General features: G+C 40.0%; 1 protein-coding gene and 1 long non-coding RNA gene across 28 annotated transcripts in view; both read right to left on the reverse strand.

The window, feature by feature from the left end:
* Positions 1-22: 22 nt before the first annotated feature.
* Positions 23-6,479, reverse strand: LOC120817763 (uncharacterized). 2 transcript variants are annotated; one of them, XR_013467491.1, is made up of 8 exons: positions 6,339-6,479; positions 3,471-3,518; positions 3,179-3,202; positions 1,824-1,852; positions 1,524-1,637; positions 853-1,077; positions 644-736; positions 23-105 (listed from the first exon to the last, which is right to left on the reverse strand). It is a non-coding gene; the product is annotated as an uncharacterized LOC120817763 (long non-coding RNA). The 2 variants fall into 2 exon arrangements; XR_013467490.1 differs by lacking the exon at positions 1,824-1,852 and having other exon boundaries at positions 6,339-6,458.
* A 1,078-nt stretch (positions 6,480-7,557) lies between these two features.
* The window catches only part of cald1a (caldesmon 1a), a 46,063-nt gene continuing 39,845 nt past the window's right edge, over positions 7,558-13,775 (reverse strand). For 16 of the 26 annotated variants that reach the window (XM_078101768.1, XM_078101766.1, XM_078101765.1 and 13 more), the window contains 3 exons: positions 13,071-13,139; positions 10,437-10,473; positions 7,558-9,195 (listed from right to left, as the gene is read on the reverse strand). In XM_078101768.1, the coding sequence (XP_077957894.1) occupies positions 9,182-9,195; positions 10,437-10,473; positions 13,071-13,139 (120 nt within the window). In that variant the 3' untranslated portion in view covers positions 7,558-9,181. Of the gene's footprint in view, positions 9,196-10,436; positions 10,474-11,731; positions 11,784-13,070; positions 13,140-13,775 lie in introns of all 26 variants that reach the window. The other 10 variants (XR_013467489.1, XR_013467487.1, XR_013467485.1 and 7 more) reach the window with 1 other exon arrangement.

Here is a 13,775-nt window from a genome sequence, read left to right on the forward strand (position 1 = left end):
GAACATCGACAAGCTTCAAATCAAACAGATGCCAGTAAACTTTATTGTTAACCAATACACTCCTTTTCAGATGTTTTTTTTGGACAGCGCTTGTCTCCTTTGGCACTGTAGGGTTAAAAAAAATACATTAACAAAAGTAGCTACATTCCTGCACGATTTCGGTATTCAAAGTTGATAAAAATCAAGAATGATTTGACACTTTATGATAAGAACTATACTATGAAAGACCAAAGGATTATTTCATTCCATGGCTCTTTCTGCTGTAATACAACGTATTACAAGATTGTCTTGATACTACCGTTATGTGATAATGGAACCTTTCCAACACCCACTGACTTCATAGCGCTTGTTGCACCAGTTTGTGAATGCAATTAGTTTTTTTCATACCACACACAGATCAAAACTACCGTACTCATTAGCAATTATTAACAACTTCTGCTGCTCATTGATTCAGGAGTACATTGATCTGGAAGTCAACAATTTGTTTTTAATTAGGACAATCTTCCACTCTGTATATTCTTATTTATCATACAGACGTGTTGTATTGATCTTCACATGTAATAAAAACAGATTGAAGGATTAATTTACAGTTACAAAAGTAAGCAAGTTTTTCGAGCAGTTCAAATAAAGGCAAAGTTCTTACCTCTTCAGTTTCTCGCCGAGGTCAAACTTCTCGGCTGCCAGCCACGTCTCACTGGCCTTCTCTTTTCAGACCAGCAATCAGGATTATCTCTAACTGAAGGACCGTGGCAGCGTGTTCACAAACAAATTACTCGGATTAGACTGAAATGTGGATATTGGCCCGTATAAAGAACAGAACCATGGCAGCAAGTAAAAGCACATCGTCCTTACTTTATTTTGTCCTCAGTGGGATGGTCGATCTTGAGGCTTCCTCCTGTCTGCTAAGATCTGCTTTTTGTCCCCACTTGCTGTTGAATCATTCCAAGGGGATGTGTTGAGAGAATGAATAAAAAAGGCTTAGTTGTCTACATATTATACGGTTATGAGAAACCATTTGACCCTGTATGTGGTGACTGCGCCTTCTTTATGTCGCCATCGTACGTCCTGCAGGTCTTCCTGCCATGAGTGGGGAGAGAGAACCAAAGCAAGGACGTTTAGGCAGAAAGCCAAAGCCATGCAATAATAACAACCAATTCTGACCGGGGCTGCAGAGTGTGGTTAGGATTCATTATTGAGCAACTCTCCTCACATTAAACAGTCATTTGAACCATTGGTATTATTTCATATTTTCAACAGATAACTTGATAAATCCCTCAAAACTTTCAACTTAAACTAAAATCAATGTCATTCAAGCTGAAATTAAAAATAATTTGCCAGCATTTATTTATAGTAGTTAAGAAATCAGGGATTGATATTTATCAGAAAAGATTCGCCACCAGAAGACACAATGAAGCTACCGCAGCTCAGTTATTCATGTCGGGAAAGAGATCAACAACCGGGCGGACGCACAGCCTGCCGGTGCCCGACTGCAATGTTCTGCCACATTTGCCTGGAAGACTTACGATCCCGTTAACTAGAGCGACGAGCTCCGCCTCGTCGCTCTTCCTCTGAATGAAGAAGACCTCGATAAGAGACTGCAGCTCTGTCGGATCCTCCGTATGCTCCCTGTGGGTGTCCTGCTGGGACACACACACACAGGACACATCTACTGAACAGAAGTCTACTTTGAAAGACGAGAGCAGACATTTGGTTCTCAGAATGTAGAGTTTAGATTACAGGGGACCAAATGTCTATATTCTGGACAAACTCAAAAAAAAAAAGACATGATTACAAATAGTTGTGCCATATTGTATGTCCCTTACATCAAAGTCCACTTTGTCTCCCTCTTGATCTGGAAGTCAACAATTCGTTTTTAATTAGGACAATCTTCTACTCAAAGCTTACATTCTTAGGCAGTTAGAAGTGGAGCAAATGGCCTTAAATAACATGTGGGTTGGACTAAGAGGAACCTTAAATGACCAACAGTTGAATTCACTTGGCATTACTTTCTTTGGTTTGGAGTCATCTACGATTAAACCATTCATGTTTGTAATGGTCAAACAAACGCCTCATTATTAAATGAAGGACCTAAAGCTGGAGACTACAACATAAGGACACGTTGGAGCACAGAGGGGGCAGAATACAAATACATCAACTTTCACAAAGGTCAGATATGTAATTCATATGTTCTCGCCCGTCAGTAGTAGAAATGGAGCAGTTTCTGTACGTAAAGTGGTGTAAATACTCGGAAATAATAGTGGTTTGAAGCAACGAAAGCGTATTTTCGACAAGGTAGGAGAATCTTTTGTAAAAGTGTCATTAGAATAAATATTAAAGGCCTGTGGAAAACTATTGCACCACGTCAGGAATTCCACTAACTGAATGTCTCCATTTCCCATAAATATCGCTGAGTTCTGCTCGGCCGCAACTACAAGTAATAATGTCGTGATGCGGAAACCAGAGTTATTTAGTCACATGCAAGCATGAAGAGAGACGACGCGTTACCTTCTACTGGATCTTAAGAATCAGTTGCTGTGATCATAATAGATGCAACAGCTCATTGTTAAACATGATTTTGCAACAAATTAGTTTATTTGATCCATTGGGAACGATTCAGAAAAGTTAAAGAATATAAACATGTGCCTTATAAGAAACAACATTTATTAATCTTCTCCCATAGGAAATAATGAAAATATGACACAATGTGTAATTGTATAAGATATATTGTCTCTGTGAACACAAAATAAGCTAGACATTCAATATGGAGGAGATTATTTCATATTATAGAAAATAGAATAAATAGACATGTTTAAACACCCAAAATCGTAATGTTGCGCAAATAAATTAAATAATCAGCTACTTCCATGCAAACACAAATCATGTCTGAGTAGTAGTAGTCCCAGTTACTTAATAGAAATGCCAATATTGATATAAGTTAACCAAGAAGTGAAAGACTTCTACTGCGATGTGCAGTTGGAAAGCACAGGAGCTTTTACTGATTCAGTGTGTCATTAATATAAGATGGGCAAGTATGTAATATTTATTACAGCACCTGAGCAGTACTGCGCATACACGTGGTTTATCAAGTGAAGGATTACATTTCTGCCCTTTCCTATAGAAATATCTCCCATAAAAACGGCTGAAACGATGCCACATAATATGTCAAAAGGATGATTACCTTACACTGGAGATTCTTCCACGTCTGTAGAAAAATGAAAGACAATTACTTAACGGAAAGAGGACGATACACACAAAGCCATGCAGAAACTTTTCCTTCCACTTGCAGGAGCGCAGATGCAATAAGGTCAGTGATGTCTCGCAACAGATGCTTTAAAATGACTTTATGCTTTCAAAAAACGTGAAAGCTCGCAAAAGCTTACCTTCCTCCCTCAAAAAAAAAAAAAAGTTCAGACCTGTTGATTTAACTTAAAACACTGGAGATGTAATTGACTAGCAATGTAGGTACTTACAGCGTCTCCTCAGCCACCTCTTCTCCACACATCTTGGATTTGAATTACCTGGAACGAAAGCAGACTGCACATCAGAAACCCCCGATTTAATTCACCACGCAGAAGACAAAGATTAGCATCCTGGTTTTCAGATAAAAGGACTTTTATTGTTGGGGGATCAATATAATTCTATGTTACATTTCCTTTTTTGACGTTTATCCTCTTGATATTTTCCCTCACCCGTTATGTTTGTACAAACCCTTAGTTTCTTTCCGTTGGACAGATGGTTTGCGTTTCCATTTCCTTCTCCCTTCATTGTTTTAATTATTAAACAACCAAAAAAATAAATAAAAATGTGCTACACGCCGAGAGATTGGAGCAATTGTAAAATTTGAAATTATTCCACCGCGGTCGCTGAAGGCAGAGGCTTTAAATTAGACGTTTCCTCTTGGCGGGTATCACGGCTGGAGGCAGCCGGCAGGAGTCTCAAACCATCACCCTCAGGGAGCCACTCGTGCATCTGAAGATGTACATATTGCCTCGGACATGTACGCTCGCAAACAATGAGAGCAAACAATTTCTCAGGAGCTTGAAAAGGCTTTGAGGTAGAACACCGCAAGAAAATGTCCATCACAGAAAGCGTGATTAGGTCCGACACGCACCCACAAAGGCTGTAGAACAGGAAGCAATCTGATTGGAGTATCAAAAAGCCTCAAACTCATCAAACATCACGATCATTCAGTCATGAGGGGTCACACATGGAAGCCCACTTCTGCCCCTGTGATAAAAAAAAAAAAAAATTCTGCAAGTCACAATAATGAGAAACTGTCAAAATAATGACTTCGTACATCTCATAATTAATAATTGGCATTCCAGCAGCACCGATCCCTGCAGGAGTTTGATGCTCATTTTCCACCAAAGAGTGGAGTAGGGGAGGGAAACTATGCCCTTCTAAGTCATTATTATGAGATACGAAGTCATTGTTTGACTTACAGGATCTCACCTTACCCTCACAGGGGAATCGGCTTCCACGAGGAGTCCTAATGTAGACTGTGCCCTGCGGCTGTGGAGCAGCTTTATAAAGTCAGAAAACATTATACGGTCTACGACTCTATTCTACAGTTCATTGACCGTTACTAGAAATGCAAGCAACCTGGGTTTTAGGAGCTCAGGTCATTTTTTTGGACTAAAAGTTGGGGTCTCTCTGCCACTGCAGCTCTGTTTCGACATTGTAAAGAAATTCGCAGCAAGTGAAATACTGCAGCACATAACCCTGTAAAATAAAACAACCAAGATACATTCATTGAGTTTAGGTATCAGTGGCTGCTCGTGTTCAGAGGTTCTCAGCTAAATACACAATGGCTTTATCTTTATATTAAATATGACAGCCACGAACCTTCTCAAATTCTCCACAAGAAAGCAACAAAAAATGTTTTTAATCTTTCAGGGAATCTTTCAGTCTTTCAGTTTGAAGTGCAGTGATAATTCACTGGATTATTGCTTGAATATAGAAATGTGACGTAAATCTATATCTAATCAAGAATCTAACATACTATATTGATAAACATTTTTAATAAATACATATTAATGTACATATACAGTACATTTATAAATATAAATTCTGATTTTAAGAATACAGGTCAAAGTTAGAGGGATGGATTCAGTGAAGTTTTGTCTGCTATCTTAAGCTCCCTATTAACTGATTAACATATCAGTTACACGTCAGAACAACCCTGAGACCCCGTTTATTGCACAGGCTTATAAATCAGATCATAAAAGTCGCTGTGTGTGCGCTGAGCGGTGGAGGGGAGCGACGGCATATTTTTAAGAACAATAAAGTTTGCTTTTGAACAGGTGTGGAGTCGCTCCTCCAGACAATAGGTTGGGCTCAGCTCAGTGTACTCAGTAAAACAATGAGCCGGGACGCACGTCAAGATGGGCCTTTTTTCAGCTGCTTGCTGGGGGGGGCATTCTTCTGCTTCTTAAGAATTATGTTAATCCAATTGCTCAGATTTAACCACAGTGGCTCATTTAATATACTGATGTTGGGGAAAATATAAAGAATTGCTTCACTTCCCCCCTCCCTCCTCCCTCCTCCTCCTGTTTTTCTCCCAATTCGTTTCAAAGGGCCAGCTGCACATTCAATCCCTGCATGCCATATTGACACCGTCTCCATATATGGTTACTGTCCAACGCCACGCTGCCGTTTTAACTTATTTTACATATCAGCTCAAATTCAAACATTGCAGCCTTGTGTGGTTGTTACATGCGTGATCGCTTTGAGTCGCTGACGTCAAAAGGACGAGAAAAAGAATCGTGGGGGAGAAAATTAGGGGAAAAAAAGACTGAGGAATGATGAAATACCATCTGGTTGAAGAAAAGCACCGACTGGAAACTCAGAGAATTTGCAGTGTATGAGGGTTGTCGGGGCTGGCGTATTAAACCTGAATTTGCTTTAATGCGTGCGGCCAGTCGCCGTCTGGCTGGAACTGGGAAATAACACACAGTCCCGACAGCAGCAGGAATGCTGCAGGGAGCCGGGTTGGGCATTAGTGAAAGCCCCAAAGCATGCTACCAACACAGCGGCCTCGGGGGCGAGCTTAGCACCTTCTTCACCAGCATATGCATCGCTCAGATCACAACACATGAAAGAAAAACCATCATAAAATCTTTAAGACTCTACTTGGAAAACATCTGAGGCAATCTAATTCTGCATTCATGGCTTGGTTTGATAGTTTGTTAGACCAAGACGCAGGTTTACGTACTTCAGACAGAATTGATCTTTTTTGTAAGGTTATCAACGGTTCAGTTTCATTAGAAATGGCAAAATATGAGGTCTACCTTAAGGCGGATTCAAACGTGAGGTCAGAGGTCATGGTCGGATCTTACCTCCCGCATGTTCCAGAGGAAGAGAAAGGATTAGCAGCAAGCTCAGGTCAAATTCTTTCACATCCAGACAGACACACGTTCAGTCATCTCACCCACTCATCCAAAAAGCACACTTCAAACAACTCTGTCCATCATGTGACCACATCGCTCTTCTGTGACTGGCCGGTTGTCAGTTCTATTGTTGGAGGCAGATGAGTTATGCCAGAAATTGGAAATACAACTTGTTCCCGGGGACAAGAAAAAAAAAAAAAAATCTTTTGAGAATTGATGCAGTACAGAGCTGCTATGTGCACAATTCTGATTATGCATGTTAAAAAGGGGAAAAAAAAAAGCGTGCAATAGTTTTTAAATGGATGAATGCAAACCACACTTGTGTATCCTAAAAGTTAGATTTACAATGTTTCTGACAGGACTTGAAGGGAGCAGAGGACTTAACAGTAAAATGTCTGATTGATATTACACCTCAAGTTATGTGCAACAAGGACTCCAACTAGCAATTCATTTGAACTCTGTGGTGTTTGGTAGGTTTTCTGACATGATGCTCCAGCTTACACATCCCACACAGACCCAAACACGTGCCGACAGTTGACGTTACCTCAAATAAATCCTCAATTCCTCGATTGCGCAGTCTTGGGTGGTTCTTCTCTTTCTGCATCCATGGTGCGAGCTTTTCCGGACAGCACACACAGAAAATCTGAAATATTCAAAATATCCCACGGCTGGTCACTGCCGACGTGTTTCGTGGAACAGACTTTTACATTTGTGCTGTAGGAGATAATCCACATTGCTGTTCACGATGACTACAGTTGCAATCAGGCACCTGTGACAACTGGTGCAAGTGACAACAGCTGGCGAACGTCCAATCAAATCACAGCTGTGCAACAGGCAATTAACCCGACATGGCGTCACATTTGTTGCTTTCATTAGCGGAGATGTTTGGCATGCGCATTGTTTAATTTACTACCTCGAGCACTACGAGCATTTAACACTTGCAGAAGGAGAAGTAAATTAAACGACAAACACGGTATTCTCTCAACCACTGTAGAATAATGTGAAATATCAGCCTCAATCATACAGAATTACAGTAATTCGGAAATATATTTTTTTCCCCCTCTTAAACTCGCATGAGGAAAATGTAAGGAAAATAAAAAACAAACAAACACCCTGCGCTACAATGTGGTCCGGTGGAGAATGAAGGAATTATGGAGGAAACTTAGTGTGGAATACTTTAATGTCTTTATTACTGTTGTTGAGTGAAGCGTACAATGTTCAAAATACTCATCCAGTTGGAAACTGCCCACTTGTATGACATTGGGTCTGTTTGGAAAGGCCAAGCCTATGCAAAACACACTAACAAGTGTCTGGTTAAAAATGGAAGAACTTGTGACAAAAGGTCGTACAAATAAAATAAAAAAAACACTTAAAAAAAACATAAATGTCACATCAAATCACATTTGAAATATTTGGTCAAGCTCCCCTGCTCTTTTCAGGAGCCATGGAATGTGATTGTCAGACTTTTGAGCAGTAATATTGATCAATTTAATGCCCTGGCAAACCAACAATTATCAAAGCTTGTATCGCACAAAAAAACTATCAAAAGGGAATGCGCTACTTAAGACTGCATCAGTGAAACAAACATTAAAATCAAAACTCGTACTATTATATTGAGTTGCTTTGAGGCTTTCATGTACCTCAGCTGTCATAAATGTTATTATTTTGCAATGATAAAGCCAGAAGACTTACATAGTGGTAAATATCCTTGTATTTTACTAGTATCTTGCTATATGCTTCGGCAGCCTGGTTTTACTTTCAGTCCCATCAATTAGTAAATGATAGCAGAGCTTGAGAGTTGGTATACAGGCAATGAAGAAGTTAGTAATTAGTAGAAGTTAAGGTAGATTCTAAAAAAAACGCAGGTTGGTTAGCTGATTTCCTACATTGTAAATCGTACAGTGAAGGCACCTTGTCCAGCTGCTTTTTAAGAGGAATGTCTGAAGATTTTAAAGTGATCAAACAGGCACAAAATCTACAAAGAGCTAGAAATAGAAAAGGACAAAACACAAAAAAACATAAATAAAAAACACAAAAGGATAATAATAAAAGTCATAATGGCCTTCTGACTATTCAACACTCTTATATCCACCAAAACCAACTGCCTGTTGTTGAAGAGTTTCTGGATGCAAAAAAGCAAAAATATCTTTTGCAGCGAGTATAAAAATGTTATACAAGATACAGTATGATAGGTCATATTCAAAACATCACATCTGCTAACATATATTACTCAGACCATTGCTGCACTATTGGTAAGACAATAATAAAAGTGAAATCAGCTAAATTCTAGAAGTGCTTATATTTCTATCCTGAACTGGTGAACATTGAATAAAATAGCAATGTGTGAAGCTTTTGCTTTAAATATAAATAAGAAAAGAGATGGAACATGTGCTGTATGAGGGAGACTACTGATTTCATCCATCTCTTTGGAATGTAGAAACTTTGAACGCCATATGGTACAACAGATAAATCGAAATTGAATTGTTTTTTCTTTTTCTTTCTGGCAGGATTGTAATGTAAAAAGTAATTAGTAAAAGTAATTACAAATGTCCAAATTTCACAGCATTTAGTTTCTTTTAGAAAGCAAGAATCATGGTGCAAAGGCACTATACGTGGCAACCGTACAAAATATGATGCTGTTTCTGTACAGTGCTAGGACAGCGTCTCTGCTGTCCCTCCCGTTTTCTTGGGTTCCCTCTCGGGAGTGTAATCATTATTTGGTTCTTAAGACAAAGTCAAGGGAAGAGCCTTGGATTGTCGTGGTCCCCAGTTTACGTGGCTCCTTCAAGACATTAGTGTCCCATACCTGGTGAAAGACACAAAACAAGCCATCAGTAGCGTCACACTAATAACTCTGACCAAAAGGCCCAAACATTCTTAGTTGAGCCATTGTTCTAAATTGAATAAAGAGATTTAAATGACCAAAATGCCGGTAGGGTAGTTGGTAGTTGTCGAATAGAGCCGAGCATGTGGAGAGTGCGAAGCTGCGTACTCACACGCCCTCTCAAATATCTGCAAGGTTCTGCAGCCAAAACCCAGCAGGACACACACCCTCCACACAAAGCCTCAGTCATCGCCTGTGTCAGACTGTGATGGCGTGCTAATCTCCAACATACCAGCTATAATTGTGCCGAACTGGCCTGGCAGGAACACTGCCTCTCACACTGGTAACGCGAGAGGCAGGGCGGCGCTCCCGAGGGGCACAAGTCGCCGTGCGCGCGAGTGGGAAAGCTGAAAGCCTCGAGTGGCGTCGAGGTGGCTGTTGAGTGGGTTTTTACAGCGCTGAAAGTGGTGTGCATTTATGCGTGTGTAATGCTGTGCGCTGCACAAACACACGCGTACATTTCTTCAAGGCCCAAACCAGTCTTCTTCCCGCTGGGAGAACAAAAGGAGGGTTTCGGTCCTGGTTTTAAAATAGCAAGCAATGCCTAAGTGGCATCCTAAAGCGCTGTGGTGGCCAAACGGAAAAAGACTGCAGGGAAGGCTGTGATGGGTTTGTAACGCATGGTGGCGTACACTTAACAAGAAGGTCAAACCTCCAATCTCTGTTAGGAGAAATGTCCTTGCTATTTTGCAAGACGATAATTCTTTCAAAACACAATTTGTTTGTGATGAGGAGCCAGCGAGCAATCATGTGCTTTTAGCTGCACTTCAGACACCTGGTGGGATCAAAAGGAGAGACGTGGTTGTCTACAATCTCTGTCAGTAGGCTGACAAGTTTATAAAAAGCACATTGTAACTTTCTGGTTAAAACCGTTATTTTTTGTGTGTGCGTGTGTGTGTGTTTTTTTTTTACTTCAACTAAGTGTGCCACAGTCAACTCTGTGGGTTGAGAAAATTCCCCTTTCTGGTCTTTTGTTTTCTAAAGCCAATTAGAAAAATAAAAAGTACTGTGGCGAAGCTAAGAAAAAGCTGGTATTTCAGAGGTTCTGAAAAGTTCAGCATCCAGTGTAGACGCTCGCTTGAGCCGCTTTGTTCTCTTGCACACACACATTAGAGAGTTCTGCCGTCCTGAGCCGACACTTCTGGTGCTTTGTAAAAACTCACCGTTGGCGACTGATTTGGTCTCCCCCCCGCCTGCCATCTGCAAGACACGAAGAACAGGAGGATGACAAGGCTGCAGAGTTGGAAGACCGGTACAGTAAAAAAGGATGCAAAACATACTTACAGAGCCTACAGTCAAAGGAGAAAGTGCCAAGAACCGCCTCTGTGCTTCCACTTACATTAATAAAGACCCATCCAGTTCTCCCTCAACAACCATTAGCCTGCTCAGCTCACCTCCCCTGACATCACGGTATAGCACGGTTAGCTAATAACAAGGTCCCTAACCACCACCTTTCCTAGCCAGGGCCTGTTTTTACGTCAGTGCAGGCCGACGTCTGGTGCCCTCCAACCCAACTACTCACTGTGGCGGACCGCAACCTCCGGTCCGCACGGCAGCGGTTGGCTGCAGGAACACACTACTGCCAGTGTAGGAAGGTCTGTACTAAAGTAAAAAGGGTAGGTGGGCCGTCTTTATGTCTTTTTCAAATGTGGGACTTCAGTCAATCTCAACAGCACTACAAACACAACTTTATCTATGTATAGAAATAAAGAGGAGACAGATTATTTGTGTCAGGTTTTAGTCAGATTTGTTTAAAAATGTGAGGCAATAACAGTGATTCAATAATGTCAAACGGCCAATGTGCAACTCAGCAAGGCATCTTACGTGTCAAGAAGGCTGTAAAAGGTTTCTCCATTAGGGCCATATAAAGTCAAGTGAAGTCGAACTGAGAGTAGTGATTTGTGGTTGGCAGAAAAGGGAGCGGTGATGTGATACAGCCATTTGTAAAAAGCATTGAGGCTGCAGTTGGACAACAGGCGTGGTCCTAAAGGTCTTTTTACGACGCAGAATTTACACTGAACTGTAATCTACGAGATTTTGTTGAGTCAGCTTTAACACGTTATGGGTGTTAATGTAGTCAACGGTGTGAAGCATTAAAAATGCCTGTAATATAAAGCTTGGTTTATATGTTCTTTGTTCCTTTTATTTTACACAGTTTTATATTTGTTACACATGCTTTGCAGGTTTCATTCCTAAACGTGCAATTTGGAAAGCAGTTGATGTATATTGCTCAACCTTTACAAAATGCACATAAAATGTTGCCAGTTTGTGTGTGAAGGGACTTGAATAACATTCCCAGCCAGAGCATTTTTCAAATCAAAACGTAGATATAATCATTATGATTAAAATAAGTAGCTTTGCCAACAACAAAGAGAAAACGTGGACAGTGTGACAGCAGAGAGCGAGGTTATTCTGGGATAAGCGCTTTGAAGAAAAATGGAAACAATTACACCTTTACCTCTCCAGGCTTATTCCAGATTAAACGGTGAAGTCAACTAGCTATGAGAGTTCTTAAAAGAAAAGAGAACACGAGTGATGGTTATTCTGATTGCTGCTACACCAGGGTCAAGATCTTGAGATGATTTGAATATTTCTACAACATTGCTTCAACAAAACGTTCAATTGATTGATATTTGGAAAACGAAGAAAAAAAAAAAACCATAGGAAATACTTTTAGTACTAATACCATGTCGAAAAAAGTGAACAAAAGGGTCATGGTATACCATGCCGAATAAAGTCATTATACAGCATGTAAAAAAAAAGAAAAGGTCATTGTATAGTGTGTTGAATAGTCAGTGTACCATGTTGAATATAGTAATAATACAGCATTTTGCAAAAAGTGAGAAAAAGGTAGTAGTATAGCATATCATTGTTAGCATGCTAATTCTGAATAGGTCAATGTCCAAACATATTAAGGACTTATCTTTTTAGGAATCTTTATGAAAGTCACTTATGTCTTCACTGTTTATCTGCTCACAAGCTTATTTGCTGAAAGGCACACACACACACACACACACACGCACACACATATGCACACGCACACACACACACACCAAAGCACCAAAGTTCGGACAGGGTGAAACGGTGAAGCTAACTGAAAGCAAAGTTAGAAGCGGTCATGGTCATTGAGTATTCTGCCTTAATCAAAATACGTTGCTTTTAGCGCATAGCGGATAATAAAGCACAAGTGATTTACATCATCATCCATGAAGACATTGTTTATAATTAACCGGTTACTTAAACTACAGCGGGTCCTCGTGTTTTCATGCATAAACGTCTCTCTTTATGGCCGGTGGGATCAATGCCCCCACAGCTACCTCTGCCTCTGCGGTGGCGCACTAGAGACAAGGTCATGTGTGGGGAATTCGAACAGACAATGTTTACTGAGCCATCAGCCACGGCACCAACAGTCCCTCCCATCTAAGATACTTAGTTTCCCGTATTAATCATAACTCTATTTGTCTGCTATTTCCCTGTGCTATTCCACCACACACGTTTCAACACACAAAAAAGTGAAAAATGTAATTGTGTAGCATGTACAAAAAAAAAAAAAAAAGTCATAGTACAGTATGTCGAAAAAAGAAAAAAGGTCATGGTATTTAATATTGAAAAAAGGTCATAGTATTTAATATTGAAAAAAGGTCATAGTGTAGCATGTTTAAGGAGCACAAGCAAAATTGGCATTGTCAAAACCTCATCTGGATGCTCATTCAAATTTTCCCAGATGGTTGAGAGCAAAACACTGATCATCTCCTCATTATGACACTCGTGAATAGTTTGAAATAAATAATATCTACCTTGGTCGGAGAGGCACCTTTGTTTTCCCATAGACTCCTCTTGTTGGTGACATCCACAGGCTTCAGGTCCTGTTTTGATGGAAGGCAGAAAACCAGAGATGCAGACAAAGAATAATATCAGCGGTGCTCAGAGTTTAGGTTTGTAGGTCAATTTGAAAATGGTTGTCATTATGCAACAATGGTTGAGAATCTGAGCCGTAGAGGAGAGGGAATAACAGACAGACAGCGTCAAGCACAGAGGGTTTTGTCTAAAAGAAGTGTGGGTCATTAAGCACTTAGAATATTGGAAAAGATTTCTAGAATTGAAAAATTTATTTGTTGGACCCTCAATTTCTGAAATTAAAAGTTTCCTTTCTTACCCTCAGTCTCTCCTGCTTTGTGTTCACTATTTGAGTGCAAGCAACATGGAAAGAACATCTAACGTAAATATTTGTATGAAAATTGGGTAAGAACAAAGATGCATGATACGTAAGGTAAAATGCTTAAGAGCACTTATTTTATTTTAGGACCACCAGAGGGTGCCAGACAGAAAATAGCCATTTGAAAACATCTGGTGTACAGAACATATTATTATTAAAAAATAAAATAAAATAAATAATAATAATGGCTGATATAGGAGTGAGAGTGATGCCTTTGATCATGATTACTTAAAGAAATGCAGTCCCTGTTCCAATGGACAACTGTTAAACCATTAAGACAAATATA

This window comes from Gasterosteus aculeatus, chromosome 4, assembly GCF_964276395.1.
Source record: "Gasterosteus aculeatus chromosome 4, fGasAcu3.hap1.1, whole genome shotgun sequence".
In the NCBI taxonomy this organism is placed as follows: Eukaryota; Metazoa; Chordata; class Actinopteri; order Perciformes; family Gasterosteidae; genus Gasterosteus; species Gasterosteus aculeatus.